This window comes from Urocitellus parryii, chromosome 5, assembly GCF_045843805.1.
Source record: "Urocitellus parryii isolate mUroPar1 chromosome 5, mUroPar1.hap1, whole genome shotgun sequence".
In the NCBI taxonomy this organism is placed as follows: Eukaryota; Metazoa; Chordata; class Mammalia; order Rodentia; family Sciuridae; genus Urocitellus; species Urocitellus parryii.
The window spans coordinates 129,051,808-129,079,468 of record NC_135535.1 but is presented as its reverse complement, the minus strand read 5'-3'; the positions used below and the strand labels follow the sequence as shown (position 1 = coordinate 129,079,468).

General features: G+C 42.6%; 1 protein-coding gene across 1 annotated transcript in view; it reads left to right on the top strand.

Moving 5' to 3' along the window:
- The window catches only part of Frmpd2 (FERM and PDZ domain containing 2), a 95,248-nt gene extending 69,722 nt beyond the window's left edge, over positions 1-25,526 (top strand). Inside the window, exons 20-28 of the mRNA XM_077799091.1 lie at positions 1,313-1,500; positions 4,143-4,241; positions 7,113-7,206; positions 8,198-8,283; positions 10,187-10,334; positions 12,577-12,791; positions 15,024-15,122; positions 18,870-19,213; positions 25,478-25,526. Coding sequence (XP_077655217.1) covers positions 1,313-1,500; positions 4,143-4,241; positions 7,113-7,206; positions 8,198-8,283; positions 10,187-10,334; positions 12,577-12,791; positions 15,024-15,122; positions 18,870-19,213; positions 25,478-25,526 — 1,322 coding nt within the window. The remainder of the gene's footprint in view (positions 1-1,312; positions 1,501-4,142; positions 4,242-7,112; positions 7,207-8,197; positions 8,284-10,186; positions 10,335-12,576; positions 12,792-15,023; positions 15,123-18,869; positions 19,214-25,477) is intronic.
- The last annotated feature ends 2,135 nt before the right edge of the window (positions 25,527-27,661 follow it).

Below are 27,661 nucleotides of genomic sequence, written 5' to 3'. Positions count from 1 at the left end.
TGAGGGTGTGGCCAAGTGGCCTAGCGCTTGCCTAGCATGTGCAAGGCCCTGGGTTCAACTTCTAGCAACACACAATGCATGCACATATTCATTAAATGAAGTTCATTTAATATAAGAGTTTGGGCATTTCCCTGGGTGTTAATGAGTCTGTATCAAACTACTGAATCTATCCATATATTTATATATTGAGATCTAAAGAAACTTAAACCATTATGCCTTCCTGCATGTTTGTTGAGTAGTTAATGTTAACATTAAATACATTGATTATTTTTATATATATGCTATATATGCATGTATATTAGAGTATATCTATATATATGCAATCTTTTTATATAATCTCTTAACATCAAAACCTTACAACATTATTGGTATTGTCTCCATTTTACTTAATTTGTTTCATTTTACTTTTTTGGTACTGGGGATTAAACCCTGGGTGCTTAACCATTATCCCCAGCCTTTTAAAAAATATTTTTATTCAAAGACAGGGTCTTGTGAAGTTGCTTAGTGCCTCACTAAGTTGCTGAAGCTGGCTTTGAACTTGCGATCCTCCTGACTTAGCCTCCAGAGTTGCTGGGGTTATAGGCATGTACCATTGCTCCTGGCTTATCTTCATTTTAGATAAAAGGAAATTGAGGTCCAGAAGTGGTAACTGCCTTGTCCAAGGTTTACAACTGATTCTCTGCCTCATGTTCTTTTCTCTGTTCTGTGACAGGTCAAGGTTTAGACTTGGGGTAAACAGGAATGAGTGTTCTAGTTTTTACCCACAGGAACCCACAGTATGGTTATTACCAAATCCCCCCCCCCACACACACACACCAAAATGATGTTTGAATCACATGCTGATCACAGTGGGGTCTTGGGAGAGGCTGAGCAGTTCCCCATACCAGTCATGGGATTGGGGAGGAAGCTACTTATTTCTTTTGACTCTCTTTTCTCATGTTTGAACTGGGATGATATCTTCCCAGTGGCTTGTTGAGAGAATGGAAAGATCTGACTCTTCTCTTTCCCCTCTCACCCCATTTGGTGACAAGATCTTAACAAAGGCAAGTTGTCATTATTCACTTTCCTTGGACCTATATTTTCATAGTTGGGTCACACAAGTGACCTTTTTATAGGTTTCCGAATCACATACAGAATCTTCCCTTTCTCTGTTCTAAATGCAACATCTTTTTTAAGGTGCTAAATTCACATGATTTCTTGCAACTGTTAAAGTTCTTTCTGTCACTGAAGAACAACTGGGTGCCCCATATAGAGATGATGCTGAGATGCAGCCTTTTCAAGCTGCTGATTTCTTGTTGGCTTGCTTTTATAGGTGTCTGTGGAAATAACCCCTGTGAAGAAAAGAATAGCACTGGGGTCTTCTCTACCAACATCCTGAGCAACCAAGGAAACCAGGGAAGTCTGTCATCATGTACACAGGACCAAGACAGAACTATTGGAGAGCTGAAAGCGGCTCAGCTACAGAGCTCAATGCCTCAGCTTTCCTCTCTGCCATTAAAGGTGATCATCCCCTTGCTTCTTTTTCTAGACTTAGAGGAAAGAGAATAGATTGTGGAGTCTAGCCCAGCTCGTGAGTCCTGTGCTCTCCAGGTACCATGTCAGGTAGTTAGTTGGAGGTTACTTAACCCCTTTGATCCTAAACGCCTGCACTGAATATATGTTGAAAATTATGCTGAGTTCCTGACACAGTGACTGGTGACAGGGTTCATTTTGGACATTAGAGTGTCCTTAATTACTAATTATAATTACTCATGGTAATAACAACACGAGCAAATTGATTGCTGCCAAGGGAAAAACATGGGTATCTCAATATCTTGGCTTCTAATTGGCTTTCAGGCTGGCAGCAAAGTGACTTTGGTCTTGACCACTATCCCATAAAATAGGTGCTCAGTAAATCTTATTGCATGGAGGAAGATCTTGAAGCCTGGTTTTGTCATATGAGTGACATGTTGTCGCCATCCTCTGGCTGCCTACTTGAACACTGGGTGGAAAAGTCCACCTTGGCCTCTCCAGACCCACTTTTTGCCTTCTGCTCTGGGTCCCTTGCAATTAATGTGAACAGACCATGTCATCTTTCTCTTCAGTTGGTTCTGCCCAGAAGCAGCCCTGGCAGGATCCTGCAGTTGGGGAACAGGTTAGGACAGGCTTGTTACTCTCACTGTGCTGACACAGGGTTGCTGTCACTGCACTGATGAGCACAGCTCCTATCAGGCAGTCTGGGCCCCAGAAGGACTCTCTAGGTTCTATTACCCACTTTCCTCTTGCCCAGGCTCAGGGGTGGTAACAGCCTCCTCTGTTTCTTGTCCCTGGTGCTCGGCTTCTTCTTCTTAGTTTCTCTGAGCAGGTTTGCTTATCACTGCCATCTCTCCAGAAACTTAGGCAGTACCTGTGTCTTAGTCCATTTCCTGTTGCTTTAACAAAATAACACAGACTAGGTAAATTAGAAACAATACAAGTTTATTTGGTTCATGGTTCTGGAGACTGGAAAGCCCAAGATTGAGGAGCTGCATCTGGTAAGGGTCTTCTTGCTGAGTCACAATATGGGGGAAGGCACCACATGGTGAGAGAGCAAATATGAACATAAGGAAGAAAGAGTGAGAGAAAAAAGGGAGACACATTTTCTCTTTTTATAACTATTCACCCCCACAATAATTTATTCATGAGGATTGTGCCATTATGACCTAATCACCCCTTAAGGTATTTCTATATTATAATGGCAATTAAATTTTAAGAGTTTGGGGGCTGGGGTTGTGGCTCAGTGATAGAGCACTTGCCTAACTTGTATGAGGCACTGGGTTCAATTCTTGGCACCACATAAAAATAAATAAATAAAATAAAGGTATTGTGTCTATCTACAAGTAAGAATATATATATAAAAAAACATTTCAGAAGTTTTGGAGAGGACATTTAAACCATAGAATTTTGGGATAAAATAGGTGTTCAGTAAATCTTGTTGCATGATTGGATGAATGAACAAGTCTTACAGAGTTATTGTAACATACCAAGCAAAATGCCTCCTACATGGAACAATCATTTTTCTCTTTCCTGAAGCATTCAGCTATGGTCGACTGAGGATCCAACATGGCCACTATTGCTAGGAATGATTAAATGACCTCCTCGTGAGGTCATTGGTATCATATGTGAGGCTTGGCTGGTATCATGAGTGAGGCTTTCAGAAAGTGCCTCAATAACTTCAGTTCTAGCAGGTATTGCACAATGAGGGGAAACAGGAAGGAGCTTACATTTATTGAGTCCTTGCCATGTATTGCGCATATTTGTAGTCAGTTACAGGAGGGGATCTCACCCAACAGTTATTTTTTAAGCTGATTGTATTTATCCTTTTTAATTAATTAATTAATTTTTAATTAATTAATTAATTAATTTTGCAGTAGAATGCATTTTGAAAACATTGTACACAAATGGAGCACAACTTCTCATTCCTCTGGCTGTATATGGTGCAGAGTCACTCCAGGGATGTAATCATACATGTATACAGGGTAATCATGTGGGTCTCATTCTACTGTGTTTCCCACAGCCCCACCCCTCTCCTCACTCCCTTCTACACAAAGGAAAGTTCCTTCATTCTTCCCTATCTCCCCACCCCGCTATGGATCAGCATTTGCTTATCAGAGAAAACATTCAGCTTTTGGTTTTTTGGGGATTGGCTTATTTCACTTAGCATGATATTCTCTAGTTCTATCCATTTATCTGCAAATGCCATAATTTTATTCTTATGTATGGCTGAGAGAATTCCATTGTGTATATGTACCACATTTTCTTTATCCAATCATCTGTCGAAGGGCATCTAGGTTGTTTCCATAGTTTAGCTATTGTAAATTGAGCTGCTAGAAACATTGATGTGGCTATGCCATTGTAGTATGCTGATTTTAAGTCCTTTGTCACCCACCAGTTCTATGGAATGGGAAATGGAAGCTGGAGAATCTGGGAGACTTGGCTAAAGTCACATGGGGAGGAACTGACAGTGATATAGATGAGTCCCTGTTTCCAGGCTGGAAGCTCATGCTCTTTCTGGATATGATGCTGCCTATTCCTGGCAACTGGTGATAGATAAGAGGAACCTTCTGCATAGACACAGCAGGTGCCTCATGCCTTGTTTTCTTCTGTTTCTTTGTTTGGGACAGGGCTCTTCTTGTCCTCCATCACCTTCAGAAACCAATACTGATAGAATCTACTTTGTGGAGCTGGTTAAAGAAGATGGAACACTTGGATTCAGCGTGACTGTAAGAGATGTTAGGAGGGTTTGGAGTACAGTTAAAAAGGGCTCCCTATGGAGCCTTGGTGGGGCTTGATTCATCTACTTCCCATATGCCAATGGTGAGTGATACAGGCCAATGGTGAGTGATGAAATCCACGGACATCCTGAGCAGGATCACAGTAGAGCCTTGATCTCCATCCTCCAAGGGCCTGACTGACATTTTGCATTTGACTTCTGAGCTCTAGCAGAACCTTATAGGAGATGACCCATAATCATGATCACCCAAGGGACTTGGAATAGTGCACACAAAGGTGAAAAAATCTCACAGGTCAGGGATCGGAAGGTACTGCTATTGTTACTGAGCACTGAAAATAACTCATTACCTGTAGACCTTGGAATGGGTCTGGATTTGAGCAATGCCATTGTTGATTTTAATTGTTGACTGAATATGGAATGAGATTTTCCAGCAGGTAAAGAAATGTCATATTCCAAAAGAAACCAAAAGATAGGTGAATAGAGTAGGCATTCTTTACTTTCCTACATGGTAATTCTGAACACCCAAGATCCCTGGATTGCTGAACCATCAACCTGCAATAAACTTGTCAGTAGATAATTTTAAGGAAACAAGTAAAACATCAAGAAATAAGGCTCATGAATTCATAGGGAGTGAGCAGGCTGCTACCAAATATGGTCAATTTATTCTTGGTTTGGGGTAGTACTTTTATCAGACACAAAACATAGCTATTTCACATCTGAAAAACTTGCTAAATTTTAGATTATTCATTTACACACACACACACACATCGATACTAAGAAGAGGTTGGTGATTTCTTTTGGCTGATGAAGAAAGTTTGATTTTCTTTGGAGAAACTTAATTGCAAAAATAATTATTGAAATGTCTCATTCAAATCTGAAGAGCCATTAAACAAATGAAAAACAGTCAAATCCATGAGAAGTCACAGGAATATAAATTAAATTAAAATGAAACTTTGCAACTTTCAACTTGTCTAAATATAGCTGATGGGATGTAGAAAAAGGGGTCTGTCTTACAAAGCTGGTAGAATATGGATAATTATATGCACATTCACATTGGGATGCAATCTGGCAGCATCTCTGTAATGAAAAATGCACATATCCTTGAGCCCATAGAAATAGAAATCAGAATTCCACTAAGTAAGACCGTATACGTGAAGATGTTGAATACAGTATTGCTTACGCTGACAAAAACTCTGGGGAAAAATGTCTAGAGATCAATTGAGGAAAGGCTGCCTGTGCTTAAAATAAATGAATCAGTGCTAGCTCCAGCTACATGGGAAGACTTCCATAAGGTCCCTATTCAGCAAGAAGTCAAGATGTAGAGAAATGTTCATATGAGCTCCCTTTTTGTGTAGTATGAACCTAGATGAGTGTACATTTGTCTGTATTTATTAGTAAGAAACAAAGGCCACCAAATAGTAGTCTGAAATGAAGCAGAAGTCGCTGTTTGACTAGGAAGAGAGAACTTCATCACCCTCATGCAAGTTCAATAAGTCTTTCTAAAGGAACTGAAGGGGCTAGATAGAGGGAAAAAAAGGCAGAAGTCCACCAAGCGAGGTGAGACTGGGAGAGACTGTGGCTGGCTCATGAGGTGGGTTGGGAGCCCCTTCATTCCTACATCTTAAAAAATTGGTTCTTTTTAGTTATATATGACAGTAGAGTCTACTACTACTACTTTGACATATTTATAGAAACATGGAGTACATCTTATTTTAATTAAGATCCCACTCAGCTCCTTCTGGTTAGTTGGTTGCCTTAAGGTTTTGCATGAGCAATGTCGGAAGCCTAATTTCAAAGGAGTCTTGACTTAATTTCAATTAAATTCCACCAGATCTTAGAGTTGGGCAGCTTTCTGTTACTATAGTAAATACCTGAGATGATCAACTAATGGTTTGTTTTAGCTCACAGTTTTAAAGATTTCAATCCATGACCGATTTTCCCTTTTCTTTTGGGCTAGCACATAGTGGAGCAAAACCTCTTAACTCATGGCTGGGAAGTGAAACAGAGAAGAAAACAATAGAATTTTACAATCCCCTCTGAGGACATACTCGCCCAAACCTAAAGACCTCTAATTAGGCCCACCTTTCAAAGTTTCCACCATCTTCCAATAGTGCCACACTGGGTGACAATTCAGTCCAAGCAGGGTCGTTTAGCTGACAGGCTCAGGTGTCCATCTTGAAGCTTAGTCAGACTTTTCTTTAATCCTTTCTATATGATTTTATGAACACAAAGAAAAGTACAGAAGGATATATAGAAATATTCCCAGTTATTGCCAGCTATTAGTATGTTTTCTGTAGTGGGGTTGGGAGGCACTAAAAAACTAAGAAAATATACAATCTCATTGACAAAAATTCTGTCTCATATGTCTGCAAACATTAAGTAAATCAGAAGGGAAAGACAGAGTTAGATCTTGATAATTGGACCTATAGAATGTTCATAATTTATTGTTTAAAAAAGTTACAGAATGTGGAGTAGTTTCATTCTATATTTATATCTACAACCACACAACCACACAGGATGTGCCAGGCATAAATCTGCAGGCAAATCCACCTATGTTGGTTATTACCTGAGGAGATACTGTGTCTCCACATGACTAGTTTCGAAGCACCTCCCATGTGTGTTTGCTGGGCTGGGCTGAGGTTGGCTTCCTCACTCTGCTCATATTGTTATATTCCAGGCAAACACCTGACCTTATTGCTCAGTGGAGAATATAGGCTACACGGGTGAATATAGAAGAGAACATTGAAAGGAGATGAGGCAGTGATAGATGGTGGGGCACAAAGGGGCTTCCTTCATTAGGGAGATAGGGGAGGACCCCCAAGAGGGGCAGATAGGGGATGAGTTCTTCCTTGTTTTTCAGGGTGGTATTAACACAAGTGTGCTCTATGGAGGAATCTACGTGAAATCCATTATTCCTGGAGGCCCAGCTGCCAAGGAAGGACAGATCCTTCAGGGTGAGGGATGGAGTCATGCTGGGAGCTCTGTGGTCTGGGCCAGGGAGGGTCAGCCTCAGGCCTCACCCGACTCCTGCTCTGGAAATTCCTGCAGACCATTGTCTTTCCTCACCTGCAAAGGAGAGGATTTCACTTTCCTTACCCCATATAATAGGCTAGCAGAGGGTGGGGGGGTTAATGTTTGTAGTGACACATTGGGAAGCATGAGGTGATATAAAATAGGAGATTTAAAAGACTCATTGCTGGCCTTCACGGGAGAGAGTACCGCTTCTCTGGGAGAACAGAGCTATCATTGGTGACTCCACTTTAGTATGGGAAAACAGTGAATATTCTCTCCTGGTCTGCAGGAATTTCCAGAGCAAGAGTCATGTGAAGACATGTGAAGACAGAGTGGGCATTTGCATCCCTCCTAAGACACTTTAACACTTGGGGGGACTTAGTGAGTCTTCTCTCTGCCCTGCCTCAGGTCTCATTGCTCTGAAGGAAGGGAGTTGTTTTTATTATTTTTCCAAACTGCCAGAGTTGAGATAAAAAGGCATTTAAGATCTTACTTATCTCCATTTCCCCTTGAATTTCAGTGTCTCTAACATTGACCATGTCTCCCTGACTTTTCTGAAAACTAAAAAAAAAAAAAAAAAAAGTTTCTGGGGATATAAATATTATCCCTGAGCAACTTTAAAATACTTTCAAAAATGGTTTCACAGGAAAACAGGAGAAAGGTTAAGGTTGAACAGAGCTGGCTCAAACATCCTGTGAGCCAATAATAGAAAGGCTTTCATATCATTGATCTGTTACATCCCTCAGAAGGAGGGGAGAGGTATTCAGAGAGGTGGCTGATTCTCAGGCCGAGGCAGGATTCACGCTGACTCCATGGCAGCTCTGTGCTGTCCCACTTCTTGAAGCTGCCTAGAGGATTCAGGGCAGGGGCCTTGCGGAAGGGTCCTTTCTGCATCCCCAGAGGTCCAGGACATGACACGTGTCCCTTTCCCAGGTGACCGACTCCTGGAGGTGGATGGAGTAAGTCTGTGTGGCCTCACCCACAAGCAGGCTGTACAATACCTCAAGGGTCCTGGGCAGGTGAGTGTACCCTTGCTAGGGGTTTTCCTTTACTTCTGGAGCTTTTCTGGACAACATGAGAAGCTGCAGTTTCCTCTGGGTGTGAGAGACGCAGCCAGGGGGTGAGCAAGAGACTTTTTTTCCTTGTCAACTTTTTTCTTTTTACTTCTTTCTCTTATCATCACTTTTCGCGGAGGATGTTGAAACTCAGGAGATAGCAGACAGATGTTTCCAAGCAGAAAAACTCATCCACTGTAAATAGCTTGAAGAGATTATGGTTCCTTGTCTAGATTTAGAAATCAGATGGTGAACAGAGTCAGTGGGGTGAAGCAGTTTCTCTAGCCTGGCTCTGGCTCAGTCCCCCATGCCTGCTCCAACCCTGTTGACCAGTGAGTGCATCCACTTACTCTCAGGCCTCCTCTCTTCCCTGCCTTTGCCCATGATGATCCCAGCCTCCTGGTTTATGCCCTTCCCCATCATCCTGTTTCTACCCACTAGGACCTGGGCTAGGCTGTCCTGAGATTCTTGTTTCCACAATGCTAAAGAAATTCTGAATGCCAAGAGCAGGAAGTATTCATCTGTATACTCCTTACCCCTATTGTTCCCAGGCAGTGTCTCCATGTTCCCATGCTATGATTTGTCCTATGCTGAGTCTTTCATTGCTATCCTGTCCTGAGCCACAGAGCTGGCATCACCCTTTATGGTAACTGAGGAGTCAACAGAGACAGAAAGGATTCCTGGGAGCCTTTGCAGAAAGCTGCTAGGTGGAGCTCTGCTTTCTTTTAGCTTCCTTTCCCAAACCAATCATCTGGTTCATGGTCAAATTTACTTGTCTTGGTGACCTTGGCTGACATATCTTGAAAACAGTTACCATTTATTAGCCACCTCTGTTCTTTAGACTTTGGCTATTGAACATGGTTAGAGAGGGCACTTGGCTGACTTGCTGGCAACAAGGTAACAGGTAACAAAGGTATATAGTGCTAGGGGGGAAAAGGATGGGAAATCAAACCAGAAGGAAAGCGGGAGGGAATATTGGCATAGGCCTAGATGCCATCTGATGTGTTTGGGTTTTAGGTGATGGGAGACCCTGGAGACATTTTTTTGTGAGTAGGGGTTCTCGGATTGAACTCAGGGCACTCAACCACTGAGCCATATCTCCAGCCCTTTTTTGGATTTTATTTAGAGACAGAGTCTCACTGAGTTCCTTAGCACCTTGCTATTGCCAAGGCTGGCTTTGAACTTGCAATCCTCCTGTCTCAGCCTCCACAGCTGCTCCAGGAGTGTGCCACCGTACTTGGCTTGGAGACTTCCATTCTAGAGTGTTCCATGTTCAGTTCAGTTTGTCTTATAACAATCTATCAGTAGCTATGATGGAGGTGGACCAAAAGAAATGAAGATAGGGTCCAGTAAGTCAAGTTAGTGGGAGCTTGCCGCAGTCTAGCTGGGCATTAGCAGTGGAGAAGGAATGGAGGAAGAGCAGTGGAGACATTGTTTGCACAAGTCTTAAATCCAGATAGGTCCTTGGAGGCAGAAGAGGGAAAGCAGTACCACACTAAGTGTAGCCCTTGCGAGGTTAATGGAGAGATGGCTGCATGTTATGAGAGCCAAGCAAAGGGGAGGAATATTTGAGAAAGGACAAGGAGGGCACAGAGAGGATGAGTAAGTGAAGGAAGATGAGTATGGCACTAAAAATGCTGACAGGGAGGTACATGTGTTATTTCCAGGTGCATGAATCTAATCAGCACTTGGAAATAGAGGTCTGGATACTACAAAGAGGCTAGATTGAAGACTTTGATTTGAGATTCAAATGAAACAGCTCATTGGGAGTATCAGAAAATTTAAAAAAAATTTTTTTTTCGGTGAAGGGAGTGCCTCCTGGTTGCCATTTGAAGTACAAATTGAGTTTGTCCACCCATCCTTCTAGGTTGTAAGACTGGTGTTAGAGAGAAGAGGCCCCAGGACTGCGCAGCAGTGTCCTTCTGCTAATGACAGGATGGGAGATGAACATGCGGCTGTTTCCTTGGTAACAGCCCTGCCTGGCAGGCCTGTGAGCTGTGTCTCGGTGACAGATGGTAAGAGGAAAGAGAATTGAGTGTTACTATTGTCATGTCATCACGTACTGCTTTTGAATTGTCGAGTCAAAAGGGAAAGATAGGAAGACTTCCTCTGGATTCTGGGAAAAAAAAAAAAAAAAACCTGCCAGGAATGCAGATCATGATCATCAGCAGAGCTGATGGGACATGTTTCTAGAAAACAAATGTATTGTTCCAAAATGATTACCAGGCATAATTCTGCTCCCAAGCCTTCCTCAGTTTTCTGATCAGCTGTCTGAATATTAATGTTTAAGTATTTATGGATGAAATTGCAATGGAATGGTCATGTGTTTTCAAATACATGCATTCCAGCTAAGGCATTCGTAACAGAGTTATCTGAGGACTGATGAGGCAGGTTGGGAGATGAGGGTGTTCAGGAGACTAGCCTTATTAGAAACATCATTTTGAAAAGCAAATCCATGATCAGTATAGAAGGGCATAATTGCCCATCTTCTGATGGATTGCCTCTTTCCATGTCTCTTGTGATTTTGTTTCCTGCTAGATTGAAAATGTTTATTTTCCTATGATGTCATGATTTAGAGTTAGCCGTATCCCAGGCCTTGCATAGAGATCTTGGACATACCTGCAGAAGGTATGAGACAGACTGGATGTAGGTAGTCATAGGGTTGAGTAATGTGGTGGCTGCAGGATGAACACTTATCCTTAAACAAAGTATTTCCTCTTTTCTTATTCTTTCGAACACCTCAATGGGGACCTTTGAAAAACTGTCTCCACACTGAGCCAAGGAGGCTCAAATGGTGATAGTAGAATCTGCTGTGTCACATGTCTCCACTCCATGGCTTCAGCCACTTGCATTCTTGCCCCAACTGACATTTACAAGTTGAGGCTCTGTCCTTTTGTTCATTGATGCCAGCTCAGTTGGTGAAGGTTGACAGGAGGAGGCCCAGGGACTTCTTTTGCTGCCATACTCCCTAGATGTCCAGGGTTGTGTCTATCTTTGGTGTTCAGGAGTGACTGTTTTGTCATATGGTCAGTCCATTCAACCAAATACAAGTGCAGCTAAAACATCCTCAGAGTTGACTATAATTGTCCCCATGACCTAATTACACAAAATTTAGTATTGAGCATACTAAAACACAAGGAGGGTTACAAAGGAATAATGTTTATTTGATTCAAATACAAATTATATCATTATATTTATTTGTTGGTTATCTATAATTGCATTGTCCATTCAATGGCACTGTCCAATATGCTAACCACTTGCCATTGTGGCTATTGAGCCACACATGGCATTAGGCTATTAGGCTATTAGGCTATTTGGCCTAATCAAATAGATAAAATACATACAGGGTTTTGAAGATTTCATTCATAAGAAGAATGCAAAATATCTCATTAATATTTTTTCATATTGATTATATGTTGAAATGATAATATTTTAGATGTGCAGATGGTACCTAACTTTTAATGGCTTCACTTACAATTTTTCAACTTTACTATAGTGCAAAAGCAGCATTCAGTAGAAACTATACCCTCAGCTTTGAAATTTGGCCTTTTCTGGGGTTGGTCATGCAAGATATGCAGACGATCATCTCTGGAGATGGTAGACAGCTGCCATGCTCAGGAGGGGAAACAATGGATGTTCTGCTGAGTGATGTGCTGTTCAGCTAGGATGCACTGTAGGTTACTTTTGATATTTTCAGTTTATAAGGGGTTTATCAGGATGTAATCCCATCATAAATTGAGGATCATTTGTATTGAGTTGAATAAAATATATGATTAAGATTTTAATTATATCTGTTTCCTTTAACATGTTTTTGGAACCAGGGATTGAACCCAGGGGTGCTTAACCACTGAGCCATATATCCAGACCTTTTTTTGTTTTATTTAGAGACAGGGTCTCTCTAAATTGCTTAAGGCCTTGCTGAATTGCTGAGGCTGAATTTGAACTTGCAATCCTCCTGCCTCAGCCTCCTGAGCCACTGAGATTACAGGTGTGCACCGCCGCCCCTGCTTACTTTTTTCTTAATGTACCTATTTGAAAAGCTTTGAAATGACACTGTGGTTTATTTTTGAGCTCATATTACATCTCTATTGGGAAGTACTGGTCTATAATAGGCATAATAGACTCTGTCATGAAAATTAGCATGTGAAATCTTTTCATGCAAGTCAGAAATAATTCATTACCTCGACAATTTGCATTTTGAAGCTTATCAATTGTAACCTACTGAAAGATTTATTTCTATCAATGTTTCAAATGCAGGTCTTAAGTTTGAAGTCAAACTGAAAAAGAATATCAATGGTTTGGGATTCAGTTTTGTGCAGATGGAGAGAGAAAACTGCAGCCACCTCAAGAATGATCTTGTGAGGATCAAGCGGCTCTTTCCAGGGCAACCGGCTGAGGAACATGGGGCCATCGCAGTTGGTGACATTATCCTGGCAGTCAATGGAAGGCCCACAGAAGGCCTTGTCTTCCAGGTGCTGGGGCCCTTGAGGACCACAGTCATGTGTGCAGCTGACATCAGACATCCTTCTTTCAGTGCCCCAACGCCACCCCTGCAGGGAGTACTCAGGCTCTTGAACTTCACACCTAGAGCCTGGACTGATCACACAGAAAGCGTTCCCACATTTAATTTTCTGTCTCAGTTTCTAAATCTCTGACCTTAAGGAAGCCTTGCTTCTCATTAGGTTCATCGGTGAAACTGAACATGAAATTCTGGAACCGTGTGTGAGACTGGAGGGACTAGAGTGGGTCCCTTTCTCCTCTATTCCCCTGAATTTATAGTTTTTGACATGTAATATAACACTGATTATCCTGCATGTGATAAAATGGAATTAGAGAGAGAGAGAGAGAGAGAAAGAAAATGAGACAGAAAAGAGGATTTTTCTTAATTCCCATAGCATAAATCTCAGTCAAATGTTGTCTAAGTTAATCAGGGTCCTGCAAGGAACTGAGAAAATGGAGTCATTTGTGGAGAGTTTAATAATGTGTGGGCAGGTTGTTGGGAAGTTGGGGGAGAGTGTAGCAGACTGGGGACTAGGGATCGTCATAGTGGGGTACATTTCCCACTCTCCCAAGCCCAAAGGGGATGGGGAAGGAGCAATTACCTAAGCCCAGAAACTGCCAGAGTGGGTGAAGGGGACTCACTGGCACAACGTTAGCGGAGGGAAGGAACCATCTTGTGGAAACCCCATGGAGAGGAAGTTAAGAACCAACATTGACCTCCCTCTCCTCCCTGTCCCTAGTCTCTGCCTGTGCTCCTTTGATTGAGTCCAACAGGGAGCCCCATGCAGCCCACACAAGTGGGTTCCAGGAGCCCAGAGTAGGAAGGTAGAAAGTGGAGATCAGCTCTGGGAGGGGCAAGGAGGGGTGTGGAGTCTGCAGAACAGTGTGTGCTTAGGTGGGGAGGTCTCACCTTCATTCATCCATCCTCTGACTGAAACCTGTACTCTGAGAGAGACTGAAGACATGGGGGGCAGTTCATATAGTCTCAGAGATCAGGTGGAAATGGGACAGCTCAGGAAACAAAAACGACTACAGAGAATAAAGGGCATATCTGGGCACAGTGGCACAAGTCTTTACTCCCAGGAACTTGGGAGACTGAGGCAGGAGGATTGAAAATTCAAGGCTGGCCTCAGTAGTACCTCTGGGTTCATTCCCTAGTACAAATAAAATAAAATAAAATAAAATAAAAAAAAGAGTTGTGAGGGTTGAAAGCCCATGCTGTTTCAACTTCTCCAGGGAAGAAGCGCATCCTGTGGAAGTCCTAGGTGGCTGAAGTGGGAGGCTGTGGAACATCTGGATCATTGGTTCTTAAGCAGAAATGCATTTGTCTCTTAGGGGATATTTGGCCTCGCACAGAGATGTTTATAATTATCACAAGTGACAGGTAGTACTGGCATCCTGTGAATAGAAACCAGAGATGCTGCTAAACATCATTCAATATATAGGACACGTGTCTCAGCAAAGAATGACCCACTTGACTCCCCAGTACTGCAAACCCCCTCCCAAATAAAACCCTCCAGAATTATTCAGCCTAAAATGCTAATAGTACTAGGAGACTGACAAATCCTAGCCTCCATAGGAAATAGGGGCTATTAACATCCTTGTGTCATGGGCAGAGTGTAGGTGGCTTAGAGCATAGGTCCAGCATGGTGGGAGCTTAGGATGTGGGTGGAGAGGGGAGAAAGAATATGGAGAATTAGCTGGGGAGAGAGGCAGTGGCAGAGGAGAACAGTGAGCTCTGTGTTTGGGACAAGCCAGGGAGGTGGTACAGTAGCAGGAAAACTTGGCCATTTCTGCACTTGGGGAAGACTGCTTGGGCCATTCAGAGGAAGGCAGGTGGGAGACGCTGGAGAAGGCAGGGATCAAAGTGGGCCACTGCAGTATCACAGGTGAGAGCGTCTCAGGGTCCCAGCAAGCCATGGCAGGAAGCTCAGAGCCAGTGTCATGCTTTGGAAGTCTAGGTAGTGGGGCTAGTCCCAGCCTAGCCTCTGTGCATTGCCCTTGTGGGCCCCACAGCCACTGTCCTTGTCTTCTTGCCCTTTGAGATGTCAGGCCCACAGTGGTGTTCTTCAGACTTCTCTGGAGCCATGAAACAGATCAAGGTCGGGGAAGTGGCAGCCCTCCAGTCGTAGTGGGGAATATAGAGAAGAAGCTCCCTAGAGATTCCAGCCCCAAATCTGACTGTGACTCTGGGTTTCTCATAGGAGGTGCTCCATTTACTGCGAGGGGCACCACAGGAAGTCACACTCCTCCTTTGCCGACCCCCTCCAGGTGTGCTGCCTGAGATGGAGCAGGGATGGCAGGTAAGATGCTGTGGACTCTACTCTCTTTACCTGGCTCCCAAAGTTACCTGGTCAGAAAGCCTTTTCCCTGTATGGTGGTCCTAAGAAGCACACTGCTACTTGTAAGAGGATTCACCACCACCTCCTTCCACTGGGGGAAGAAAATAAGTAGCTCACAAGCATCAGTGAGTCTCCTTCCTCCTTCTGCTTCTGCTTCTCACGATGCTGAGGTCTTCTTGTACATGTTTATACATTTAGACTTTGGCCGGGAACCTCCTAAGGACAAGCTTTTTGGTAGACTGATCATCAGAGATTGGAAGAAGAAACAAAGAGAATACACATAAATAAGGAATTAAGTGGAAAATAGGATGTATGCCTGCCCTCCTAAAGCAGGAAAGCAGGAGGTTCTCCTAAGGCATGTGTGATCTACTACAAAGAAAAGAGCCACAGGAGTCAGGGAAAGTCAAAATTTTTACCTTGATGCTTATGTTAGAGAAACAGTACCACACACACACATACATATGTCTCTCTCTCTCTCTCTCTCTCTCTCTCTCTCTCTCTCTCTCTCTCTCTGTCACACACACACACACACACACACACACACACATACACACACACACACACACACACACACACATGCAAGAAAGAAAGACATTTATTTTAAGGGACTGGAGTGTTGGTGGCTGTCCAGCCCCAATTCTACAGGGCCAGCCCAAACGGGCTGGGCCTCAGGGAAGAGTGCATGTAGAAGTCCAGCTCCAGGAGAGTCTGGAGGCAGAAGTCCCTTTTATCAGGGTAGGGGCAGGAGGTGACCTTGACTCTCAATGCCTTCATCTGATTGGATAAAGCTCCACATTATGGAAGGTAATCTATTTTACTCAAATTCTACAGATTTAAATGTTAAGCACCTCTGAAAAATATCCTCACAGCAATAACTAGACTGGTGTATGATCAAATATCTGGTTTTGTGGGCAAGCTAACGTGAAATTTCCCATTGCTCTGTCCCCTGTAGAGTCGTAGGAAACAAACTCTTAGGCAGGTATCTGAGTGCAGGAGGTTTGTGGGTCCTTCCCTCTGGGACATCTTCTGTGAGGAAGAGGTCAATATGGTGCAGCTGCAAAAACGGGCCTCAGTGATCCCCTTAGATCTATCCTGAATTTCACTCTGCTTTAACCAGCAGTGGGATGTGGGCTGATCCAGGGAGGGGGCCTAACTTTGGCTGAGGGAGCTCAGCAGTAGTTCCTGACATTGTATAAAAATCAGTTTTTGGTAACCTATAAAGATGTTTATAGTGGGAGGGAGGGGAAAAATGGATGGGGAGTAATATTGACTAAATTAAGTTATTATATTGTGTGCATATACAAATATGTAAAACAAATAGCATCAGTATCTATAGCCATAAGGCACCAATTAAAAATGTGGGTAAAAAAGATATTTATAGCACATCAAATGAAGAGGTCTATTAAACAGGAGTTTGTGGCACATAAGTATGAGGTCAGGACTGGAAAAACTGAATTTGGAATTGTTAGCATATAGCCATCACAGAATGGCTTAAAGTGGTGGGGACAACATTAGGAAAGTCAAGAAGAGGACTGAGAAGTCAGCACCAGGACTCAACACTGAAAGTTCTGGTTCAGAGAGATGAGGCACTGAATGAGACTGAGAAGAAGGCCTGAGAAGTGCTAGGAGAACCACACAAGGGTGCAATTGACAGCAAACTCCACGTATGTAGAGTAAATAAATAAGGAACCTTCCAATAAGGAGGAAGGGACCAGAAGTCTTGAGTGCCCATTTGTCATCTGCAGTCACACATCTCACATTAGCGTGGTCAGAGGCTCAGAAGCACCTGTGAGGTCCACGAGTCATTTCACTAGAAACTGGAATTTAGATGAATTATCTGCAGGTGGAGTGGAGCGGACTTCTACATGCACTCTTCCTAAAGATGGAGGTGGAGAGGGATGAGAGGAAGAAGCATAGGGGAGTTCTTTGGTTTTGTGGGAGCAAAAATGGGGTAGAGTCCTTTGACTCTAGGCAGAGTCAAAGGAAAAGTGAGAGCATGGTGGTGGGAGGAGGAGTGACGGTGATAGAAGCCTTGGAGAGTAGAAGGACTGCGGGAGAGAGTGTCTGAGGACTGGGAACAGGAAGGAGAGCGAGGGTTAAAAAGATCTTGAAGGTCCCCCCAAAGAATACAAAACTGTGATAACTGTTCTTTCTTTTCATTTTTTTCTCATCTGTTTTAATTTTTGATTTTTGGTACACCCATTATAATGTGCAAGTCTATCCATGTTACGGTGTTTCTAATTTATAATTAATAAATGTGCACCTCTCATTTGGGGATATAGACAGTCAGAAGGGCAGGGGATCCTCAGGGGTAGGGTGGTAGAGGTGAGGACAGGGCTGTGAGCTCAGCCAGTGTGCTCACTGGAATGTAGATTATGGATTAGAAGTGCTGACCTAATTTTCAGGCAAAGGTAAAGTCACGACTGTCATACAGTTATAAACATGAGCACCTGTTAAAGATTTTCTTTAACTCATTCAAAGAGGAAACTAGACAGATGTTAAAACAGAGTTCAAGAGAGATTTCAAAAAACAACACATTTATTCATAGAGTTGTAAAACAGCTCAAAGGCCATGAATGTGGCTAGAATCAAATGACTCAGAAGGTTGTGCTATGCATGGTCTTCTAGAAACACAGACTGTCTTTCTATAGAAGGTTGAGTAGTGGTAACAAGTCATAGCAGGTTTTCAAAATAGGAACTTAAAAAGCCAACAGAGGTGCAAGCAATAGAGGTGGATCAAGTCCTGTTTGGAGTAGAGGGGTTGAGACCCAAGAAAGAGCCTCATGCTGGAAGGCAGAGGAAACTCTTTTCTTATTGGAAAGTAAGATAAAATGTCACATTTTTAAAAAAGTTTTTCTCCTATTTTCATTTGGTCTAAAAATTGCAATACTGTAGTATCCCTTCTTCAGAAGAGATACGTTTCAAAACCCCCAAGGGATGCCTAAAACCATGTATAGTGCCAACTCCTGTATATCCCATCCCCCCATATGACCTGCAGCATTGCCACATAGTACCAGAGTTAACCTGTCCTTCCATCTTTTATGTCCTGATGCCTTTTTGCATCACTACTCTTGTGCCTTTTGGCCAGTATTAAATAAAGTAAGGGTTATTTGAACAGAAGCATTACAGTACTCTAACAGTTGATCTGTGACCAAGATAGCTACTGAGTAACTAATGGGCAGGTAATGTATACAGCATGGATACATAGGACAGAGATGATTCATGGCTTGGGCAGGATGGAGCAGAATAGTTTGAGATTTCATCATCCTATTGAGAATGGTGTGCACTTTAAAAGTTATGAATTATTTATTTCTAGTATTTTCTATTTGATATTTTAAAACTCTAGCAACTGAAAATGAAGCCATGGATAAAGTGGTATGTGTGTGTGTGTGTGTGTGTGTGTGTGTGTGTGTGTGTGTGTTTGTAATGAATTTCTCATTACAAAATAATCAGAGCTCACATTTATTGAGAGTTTTCACTGTCCCTACACTAAGGTGCTAGGGATAGGACTGAGTGTGTTGCTGTGGTTCAGGAGGAGTAAGTGGGAAAGCTTGGATCTTGATGGAGGGGGTCTAACCCCAAGGTCTATCTTTTAACTGCTCTGACCTACAATCATGGAAAAAAGCCTTTTATTTCTCAAAGAGGCAAGTTTTAGAGTTTGCTCAGTGTGCACCATGGAGCCAGTAATCATTAGCATTTCTTTTAATAGATATCTGCACTCTCAGCAGACAAAGAACTCACCAGGGCAACATGTACTGACTCAGAACACAGCCCCAGCCTGGACCAAGAGGACAGATGGAGGGACAGTGCCTCCCTGGATGCAGAGGAAGGCCTGAATCTCAGGCCAGAGTCTTTTTACAAGGCCACCAGTGAGGCACAAGGAGGCCAAGACAGAGAGAAACTATGGGCTGGGTCCTTGACACGTCCTCTGGAGTCCCATCCTCATTTATGTAAACTTCACCAAGAAATGGAGCCACCAATATTGGCTACCTCATTGGAAAATGATTTGAGGCAAAATTGCTATTCTGTGTGTGATATCAGGAGACTTGGAAGGTAAGACTAATGACATTTACAGACATTTTGTAAATCGCATGCATTTCATTATAATCAAGCAATCAGTAACTAGGCTCAGATGCTTATTGTGTCCAGTATTGTTCTAGACATTTGGAAGGGAAGCAGAAAGAAGAGGAGCATACTTTTTGTAACCACAGCTTGTGAGCTTTGGGGGAAACAACCCACCTAGACCAAGATTGTCCCCAGTATGTCCTGGAGAACACAGAAGGCAGCCTCGGGTTTTCGCAAAACTTTGTCTTATACCATTCATAGCCTTTTAAAGCCTCTAATAGTAGTAAGAAATTCTTGCAATATAATTCTTTATTATCCACACCACCTTTAAAAAATACATCTACATCTTCACAAACAGAGTGAAATTTTCATGTTAGCAGTCATTTTTGTTCCCATCCATCTGTAAATATTTGTAGTTTACTACTGTTCTCATGAAACACATCTTTAGTTAGATAAGTATTTATTATATACCCAAAGTTCTAGGGAACTTGCTAGAAGCAGAGAGTAGAGTACAAATGCAAGGGGCCAGTTACGGCTTCTAGGTGTTTGCCAACTCAATGCCTATGCACCCAACAGGCAAATAGCAAAGAGCAGTAGTTTGTGTTTGACACTATATAAATGCATTGAGATTAAATTGCTCTAATTTATGGTCATCCTAGATGAGAGACACGACTAGATAAATAGGACTAGCTGCTGATATGAAGAATAGTCAGCCCTTCATATGTGTGGGTTCTGCATTGTGGATTCAACCACTGCAAATATTTGTAAAAATTGCATTTGTATTGAACATACACAGATTTTTTTTGGTCATTTTTGCTTAAACAGTATGGTAACAACTATTTACGTAACATTTCCACTGAGTTAGATATTATGAATAATCTAGAGATGATTTAAATATGTGGAAGGATGTGTAGGCTATACACAGATATCTACTACATTTTGTATAAGGGGCTCCAACATCTGGGGATTTGGGCATCTAGTTGGGGGGTGGCGCTCTGAAACCAACCCCCTATGTATATTGAGGCTCCACTGTATGAAGCAGCAATAAGCATACAATTAAGCCTTATGAGAGATGTGACAAACAGGGTCCAGGCACACATTCCCTCAAAGCAACCTGATTCAATCTTTTAAAGAACAGTGTGTCAGCCAAACAAAACCTAACTAGCTTGCAAAGTAGAACAGGGTGGGCAAGCACATTAATCAGTGATACTAGTTTCAATTGTTTGATAATGAACATATAAACCCATGTGTATTTACAGTTCCTTACAATTGCTTTCTAGGCAGTAATTGATATACTTGATAAAATCATAAAAAGAATTACCTATGGAGATATATACAAGGACAATCATTAACATGCTCTTGTAGGACATATAAGAATTCTACCTCCCATAGGCATGGGGCTACTATTTTGAATTATTAAAAATCTTATATCCAGATAATTTGGGGTGATAAACCCTGTCATCTGGTTTCTAAAGTAGTTCTGGATTTACATGCAAGTTCAGACATAGAATTACCATGTGCCCTTAATCCAGTATAGTTGATAGTTACTAAAAATGCTATTTTCAAACTAATTACTAGGTAAACAGTCAATACTTCATTCACAGTGTCATAGAATATCAGATTGTTCCATATAAAGATGATCTAACCTAAATTCATTTTCCTTGCTAGAATCTGTTCTATAACACTCCACAAGAATGGGACCCAGCTTTTGTTTGAATATCTCCAGGAATGCAGAACTGGTTACCTCTTGAAGTGACCCATTTGAATATCATAGAGTTGTTGATCACAAAGTGCTTCATTTTATCAAGATGAAATCTATTTCTTTATTTCTTCTACTTGAAAATTCTGACACTCATCTCCTCTTATCCTTTTCTCATTAATTTAATTTTATTTTTTGCAAGAAACATCATATAATTTTGTTTTTTCTGATTAAATTTGGCTTTCTGTCCCTGCTTACAAGGGCATACCAGATGTCCAAAATCTGTCATTCTTAGAGGGGGTTGCCTTTTTAGAATCACACAAGAGTCCCGAATGCTTGTCCAGAGTGTTCTAGTAGAGCCTCTGCACTCACTTGGTTTCCACCCTTTGCAGATTTCCCTGGCCCATGTGGTCCACACAGCCACGGCAGGCAGCCTCAGTGTTGTCAGCGCTGCTTCCTCCGTGGCCCTCACCTTCTCCTTGCACTTGCCTCTTGGTGATGGTTCTGGCTTTATTTTTTTCTTATTTTCGTTCTCCCCACCACAGGAACCTTTTCTCCTCTCTGAAAGAAAAACTCAAATCATGACAGCTTTTCCTCCAACAGTACATTAGCTCACATTTAATGCACAAATAGCTAGTGACTGCCCCCTACCGGAATGAAAGTGTGGCACAAGCCCAGCAATCACAAGGCAGTTCTTTCAACCCCTGAGAAGGATGGGAATTAAAAATTCCAAAATAAGATTGTGGTTCTTTGTGGATCCACTTAGAAATATCTTCAGTTTTGATATGGCTGTGCCAGGCCAACTGCCTCTTTGTTTCCGGTATCTATGGGTCAAATTTTCTGCAGTTTACCACAAAAAAGCATGAACTTCTAGATCACATATCTTGGTTTTAGTTTTACCACTTACTAGTGTGCCTGGAGAGGTGATGACCCTGAGCTGGAGGCGTCCCCATTATGAAAAAAGATCACAACCATTGCACAGGACATGTGATCAAAAGAAAGAAATCACACATCACAGTACTTGGCACAGAGTAGGGACTCAGCACAAGTCTGTATTCTTTCCCTTTCTAACTAAAAGACAGGCCTTATAAATTGAAATTCCCTGCAAACTACCAGAACTTACCATCTACTGGGTGGCTACTTCTTAACCTTCCAGCACCTCAGAAAACTCAGAATGTCACAGAAAAGATTAGATTTCATTTTTCCTTCTTTGTTCTCTTCATTCTGTGTTCAGAGATTTTTATCATGTAGTCATGGATCTTTGTAAGCACAACATCAGAAAGCAGTGCAGTTCATTTTCACAGAGAATTGTAGGGATTCTGTGCCTATTAGGGGCAGGGCTTGGCTGGGGAAGCATTTGCATCTTTTTAAAAAATTGTTCTATAATAGACAATAGAATGCATTTTGACATATAGTACACAAATGGAGCACAACTTCTCATTCCTTTGTCTGTACATGGTGCAGAATCACTCCAGTAGTGTAATCATACATGTATATAAGGTAATCATGTCTGTCTCATTCTACTGTCCTTTCCATCCCCATAGTCCCACCCCTCCCCTCACACATCTGCATATTATTCAGGGTTAGTTTCTAAGGTTTGGACATAAGGTGAAAATCACATTAAGTTATTTTGCCCTTGAATATCACTTTGGAAGATATGATGTTATGTGCTTCCTTAGTGTGGGAGCAGAACACTTCTTTGTTTGAGCCCCAATGCAGACTGGAGGCTTGCATCTGTGGGCCATACTCTATTCGGTCTATGTATCTTCAAATCCTGGGCTATAGGAACTGAGACTGAACCTCGGACATGGAGGATTCCCTTCTCCCACTCAATGTGTACTTCAGGGCTTACACTCATTGGGTGAGGAGTTAGACACAGCAAAATGTTTGAGGTTCTCTCTTTCTCTCTCTTTCTTCCCTCTCTCATGTAACACATGTAGTAAAATGCATGTAAGTTGAGCAAATGCCATTTTGTAAAATGACAAATTTTTATGGCCATTTAAGAAGCAAAAAAGAAAAAAAAAGCTAGGTACAGCGGCATATACCTGTGATCCCAGAAAATTGGAAGGCAGAGGCAGGAGGATAATAAGTTTGAGGCTAACTTTGTCAACTTAGTGAGACTCTGTGTCTAAGTGAATAAAGGCCTGGAGATATAGCTCAGTTGTAGAGCACCCCTGAATTCAGTCCCCAGTATTGCTAAATGAATGAATGAATGAAATGCAAAATAAAGCAGAAGTCCTTGAAATGAACCCAAAGTGACTCTACAATGCCTTCTGTGAGAGGGCACTGCTCTTGGAATAGTAAAGAATAATTAGCAGGCTCAAGGAGCTGCCAGGCCAGCTGTGACAAGAGTAGCTTTTGGGGGATGAATCAGCCAATGAGCAGAGCAGGGCTATCATGCCTACACTTCAATGAGAGTGTGATTGAGGGGAGTGAGTGTGACACAAGCCCTGCTAGGACCAGCAGTAGTCTAACAGAACGGAGCCCACAGCAGGCTCTCAGCACTTACAAGGCCCCCTCCCACCAAGACATACCTCTCTGACAACTACAAAATATTAATCTCCATCTCAAATTTATCATTTGAGCTTCAAATACAACACTCCATTAGAACTCTCTACTTGATGTCTTAGAGACATTGCAAACCTGACCTGCCAAATGTTAAAGGAGCGAAGACCCAGAGCATCACTAGGGCTAACAGGACATGCGAATCAGACCCAATACTGGAAAGCTGGAGAAAAAGGGAGAGAAAAGGCTGAAGTTTACATGAAGAGATACAAAATTTAACTTTTTGTAAGATTAACCACAAGTAAATAGAACAATTATATTGTAATAGCTTCTTATTTCAAATCTGAAATGCTATCTTCTAATTTGTCTTCCTCAAAGATGGAGATGATTTTGGTAATCCAGATCTTTGAAGAACATCATCTGTCTATGGAAACTGGGCTTGGTGTCTTATCTCTGCAAATAACCTATCATGAGCTGAATCTCCAGAATAATTTAACTGACCTCAGAGCTATATTAGGGTTCTTATTCATAGAAATAGCTGCTAAAGAGCTGCAGGATTTTGGTGGGACCCTGTCTGCTTGCATGGAAGAGAGATGATTGGGCAGAGGGAGACCAGGGTGGATCTCCAGATCTTCTTTTAGGTACCATGTATCTATCAAAGACTCCTTTTGGATAGCTTGGTAGACAGGAACAAAGGTAGGAGCACTCAAGTTCACTAAATATACCTGGGGGTGAGCAGAGAACTCTGAACACATTGACCCCTTCCGTTGCTTCATGGGAGTCCTGCTACATTCTCCCTGGAGGTCTTAAACTGGCTTCAGGCCCCAATGAAGAACTCTGACCCTGTACCTGGTCTGTCCACCTGCCAAAACACTTGGCCTTGCTCTATTGTCTTTATCAAATTCCTCAGATCTCCAAGTCTTGCCCTTTCTAAGCAATAGGCTCCACCTTGTGGCACATACCGGCCTTTTTGTGCCTCTTCTTTCCTTGTTCACCCTTTCCCATGCCCATGGTGGAGTTCAAAGTCAGATTTGCAAGAGTAGCTTGAGTGTGTGCAGAAGAGTGGAAGCAACGGCTGTATTTCTTCATAACTTACAGTGGAATGAGGACTAGGATCTCTCCATGGGGACCACCAAGACCTATCTGGAAAGGTTGATAGCCTTCTAGGTCTATGTCTAGGCAGGATCAGAAGCTGGAGCCTCAAATCAAAGCTAGACTCCTTATCAGAAGGGATAGAACAAGAAAGGTGGTAAAGGTGTGGTATGGACTTTCAGAAGGCTCTAATGGCTGGTGGGCAGCAGCTTCATGCCCCCTCAGGGTGGGGAGTTTGGCCTGGGCCAGCAAGGGCAGCGGTCTAATTTTCCTGGATGTTCTTATGTTTATATGTGATTCGGACTACTATTTTTAAGTTTTGAAAACATTTTTTTCCTCCACACATTCAGCAATTTTTACTTTTCTTCCTCATCCCATCCTCCAGCATTTTTTTTTTCCAGCCAGGCATACTCCTGTAATCCCAGCAACTAGAGAGGCTGAGGCAGGAGGATCCCAAGTTTGAGGCCAGCCTCAGCAACTTAGGGGAGACCCTCTCTCAAAAATAAAGAAGATTGGGGGTGCAGTTCATTGGTAAAGGGGCCCAGGGGTTTAATCCCTAGTACCAAAACCAAAAAGAAAATGAAAGCTTTTGGTCCCCTTGAAAATGAACGTTTCTCTTTAGTCTGTGCAAAATACGGTTTCTTTTCTATATACACAAGTGTGCATGCATTTACATGGAATTCACTGCCGCACATGCCCTGTAGCTTCTATGAGCAGAAATGATGTCCTTTTCACAGCAAAATCAGGTTGTGACAGATCCTTTCTGGGTGTTCGGGGTTTGTAGCCTTTGGTAAGTGCTACAGCTGATTTTAAGAGAGTCAATGTGGGAAACGAGAAGGGAGGGAAGGGACACATAACAAAGCCAACCTATTGGGGAAGGAGGCTGAGAAAAGAGGATCTGTGTACTTGGTGAAACAAACTAACAAACAAATTAAATCTCTATGCTTTTCTCTTAGATTTTCCTTCTCATCCTCTCTAACCAGACTTGCAACAGATATTCTCTGAGCACCTTCTCTGCATGTCTGCAGTGCTGTGCAAAGTTCCCTGCTGTCTGCCTGGACTGTTCTTTCTAATCATGGCATGTGTGGCAATATTGGGGTAGTCCCTGGAAGGCTCATTCTTTCACCGTTGAGTCTGCAACATCAGATAATGAGTTTTACTGTTCTTCTGCTTCCTATGTCCTTCTAAGACAGGGAGTGAATGTCACTCCAGCTGGCTGCCTCTTGAAATAGGCACTTTTATTCAGCAGTCAGAAAAGGACCTCATATATGCAGAAAGTGCTTTGAAGTTCCCCTGCTTGAGTCACTCCCAGTCTCCTTTGTTGGCTCTTCCATGTAATCCTTCTGCTGAAATCATAATCACCATAATAGTTGTAATAATAGCATCTTTCACTGACTGAAAACTCACCCTGTGCCAGGATCCATGGAAGATATATACCAGAATTATTTAATTTAAGCATCCTAACAATCCTATAAATTTGTTGACTTTCCAGTTTTTGCAATGAGAATATTAAAGTTCCAGAGAAAGTAATAAACTCTGTTTACCGTGTGAAAAGTTGATCCTAGAACTGAGTCATAGTGCTGCTCTCAAGGCTCTGCCCTCTGTCAAGTCCCGTGTGGCCTCTGGGGCTTGGTAAGCTGTCCCCTGCTCATGAAACACTCTCAGCTGCTTCTACCATTGCACTTACTATGCAGACTGTATCATTTGTTTGCTGCTCTTTGGTCTTAAACTGATGCTACTCCAGCACAGGTGCCATGCCTCATTCTGTGATTGCTTTCTGGTGCCCAGAGCAGTCTCCTGCAGGAGCTGTTTGAAGTCTAGCTGGGTCTCACGTGGCACATCATGGTGCGCTTCCTGCGAGGCAAGAGGAAGCAGGGTGAGGAATTTCTGACTGAGACTGGAAGGACACCCATTTCTGTTTTCTAGTCCTGAACTGAATAGGGATGATGAGGAATGTGACGAACATTATCAACCTGAGAGCCCTTCCCCCACCTCAGAGGATGAAGAGTACCTGACGATCAACTCTGTATTCGAAGACGAGCTGCCCTGTGCAGACTGTCTGGAGGCAGATTCAGGGACCATTCCCTTGCCACAGTTCTGTTCTTGGGGCCCTCTCCCAGAGTCTTTGCTTCTGGAAGGGTCCCATGAGAGTGACAGTGAATGGGAAGACCTGGAAGAGCCTGTGGATACAGATGATGGTGGCCTCAGGTGGGTATCAAGCTCTCTCTGGGTGGGATGGGGCTGAACTCTTCCCATGGGGCTCAGTATTTTCAATCCACTTGGGCCAGGATAATGGACCATGGCATTACCAAGTCCTTCCATCATCCACTGGGGGTTTGTCTTGGTATCTATTTTCATTAAGTGTTTCCTACAGTCCTTGTTCCATGAAAGACCTACTAGACAGGGACTGCCATCATCTTCATTTTACACAGGACATTTGGGGCTTCTCCAAGGTCAAATGGTGAGTAAATGACAGAGTCAGGCCTGGTCTCCCCTCTAAGGCTATGGGTTGAGAGCCTTCTGTGCTGCCTCCAGAATATCACTTGGGCCTCTCCCTTTCTGGGGGCTACATGTCAAGGGCCAATTCCTATCTTGTCTCCTCCTGCCTGCCTCTGGCCTAGATGTATTTCAGAAAACAGTCTTGTTGTCACATAATGGGGCTCTTCTGGTTGAGCTGCTGTGACTGGTTATAGGTTAAAATCAAAAAAAGTTTATTAATGCAAGGATCCCCTAGGAGCTGGGACAGGGTCACCAAGCTGGTGTTGGAGCATATGATGAAAAAGAGGCAGGAATAAGTGTAACACAAACCATCAGACTGGGTGGAGAGGAGGTTACATTTTTGACAGGTGGATAAACATCCCACCATTCTGATAAAGTATATATAATGTGTGCAGTTCCAGTGTAAAAAGATGCTGAATATCCAAGAGACTTTCACATAAACCTGTTTCTAAGGCGTATTGAAATTGACCAAGGCATTAGTTTCTAAAGATTCTGGTATAACTGAAACACACTCATTTTCTTTCATCCCATTGTGTCCCAGCCACACTTCCCTCCCTGGCTATATAAAAGGAAGTTGGGCCACCACAAGTGATTGAACTGGATTCTCAGAGGAGAGTGGCAGGCAAGCTGATAAGGGTGGA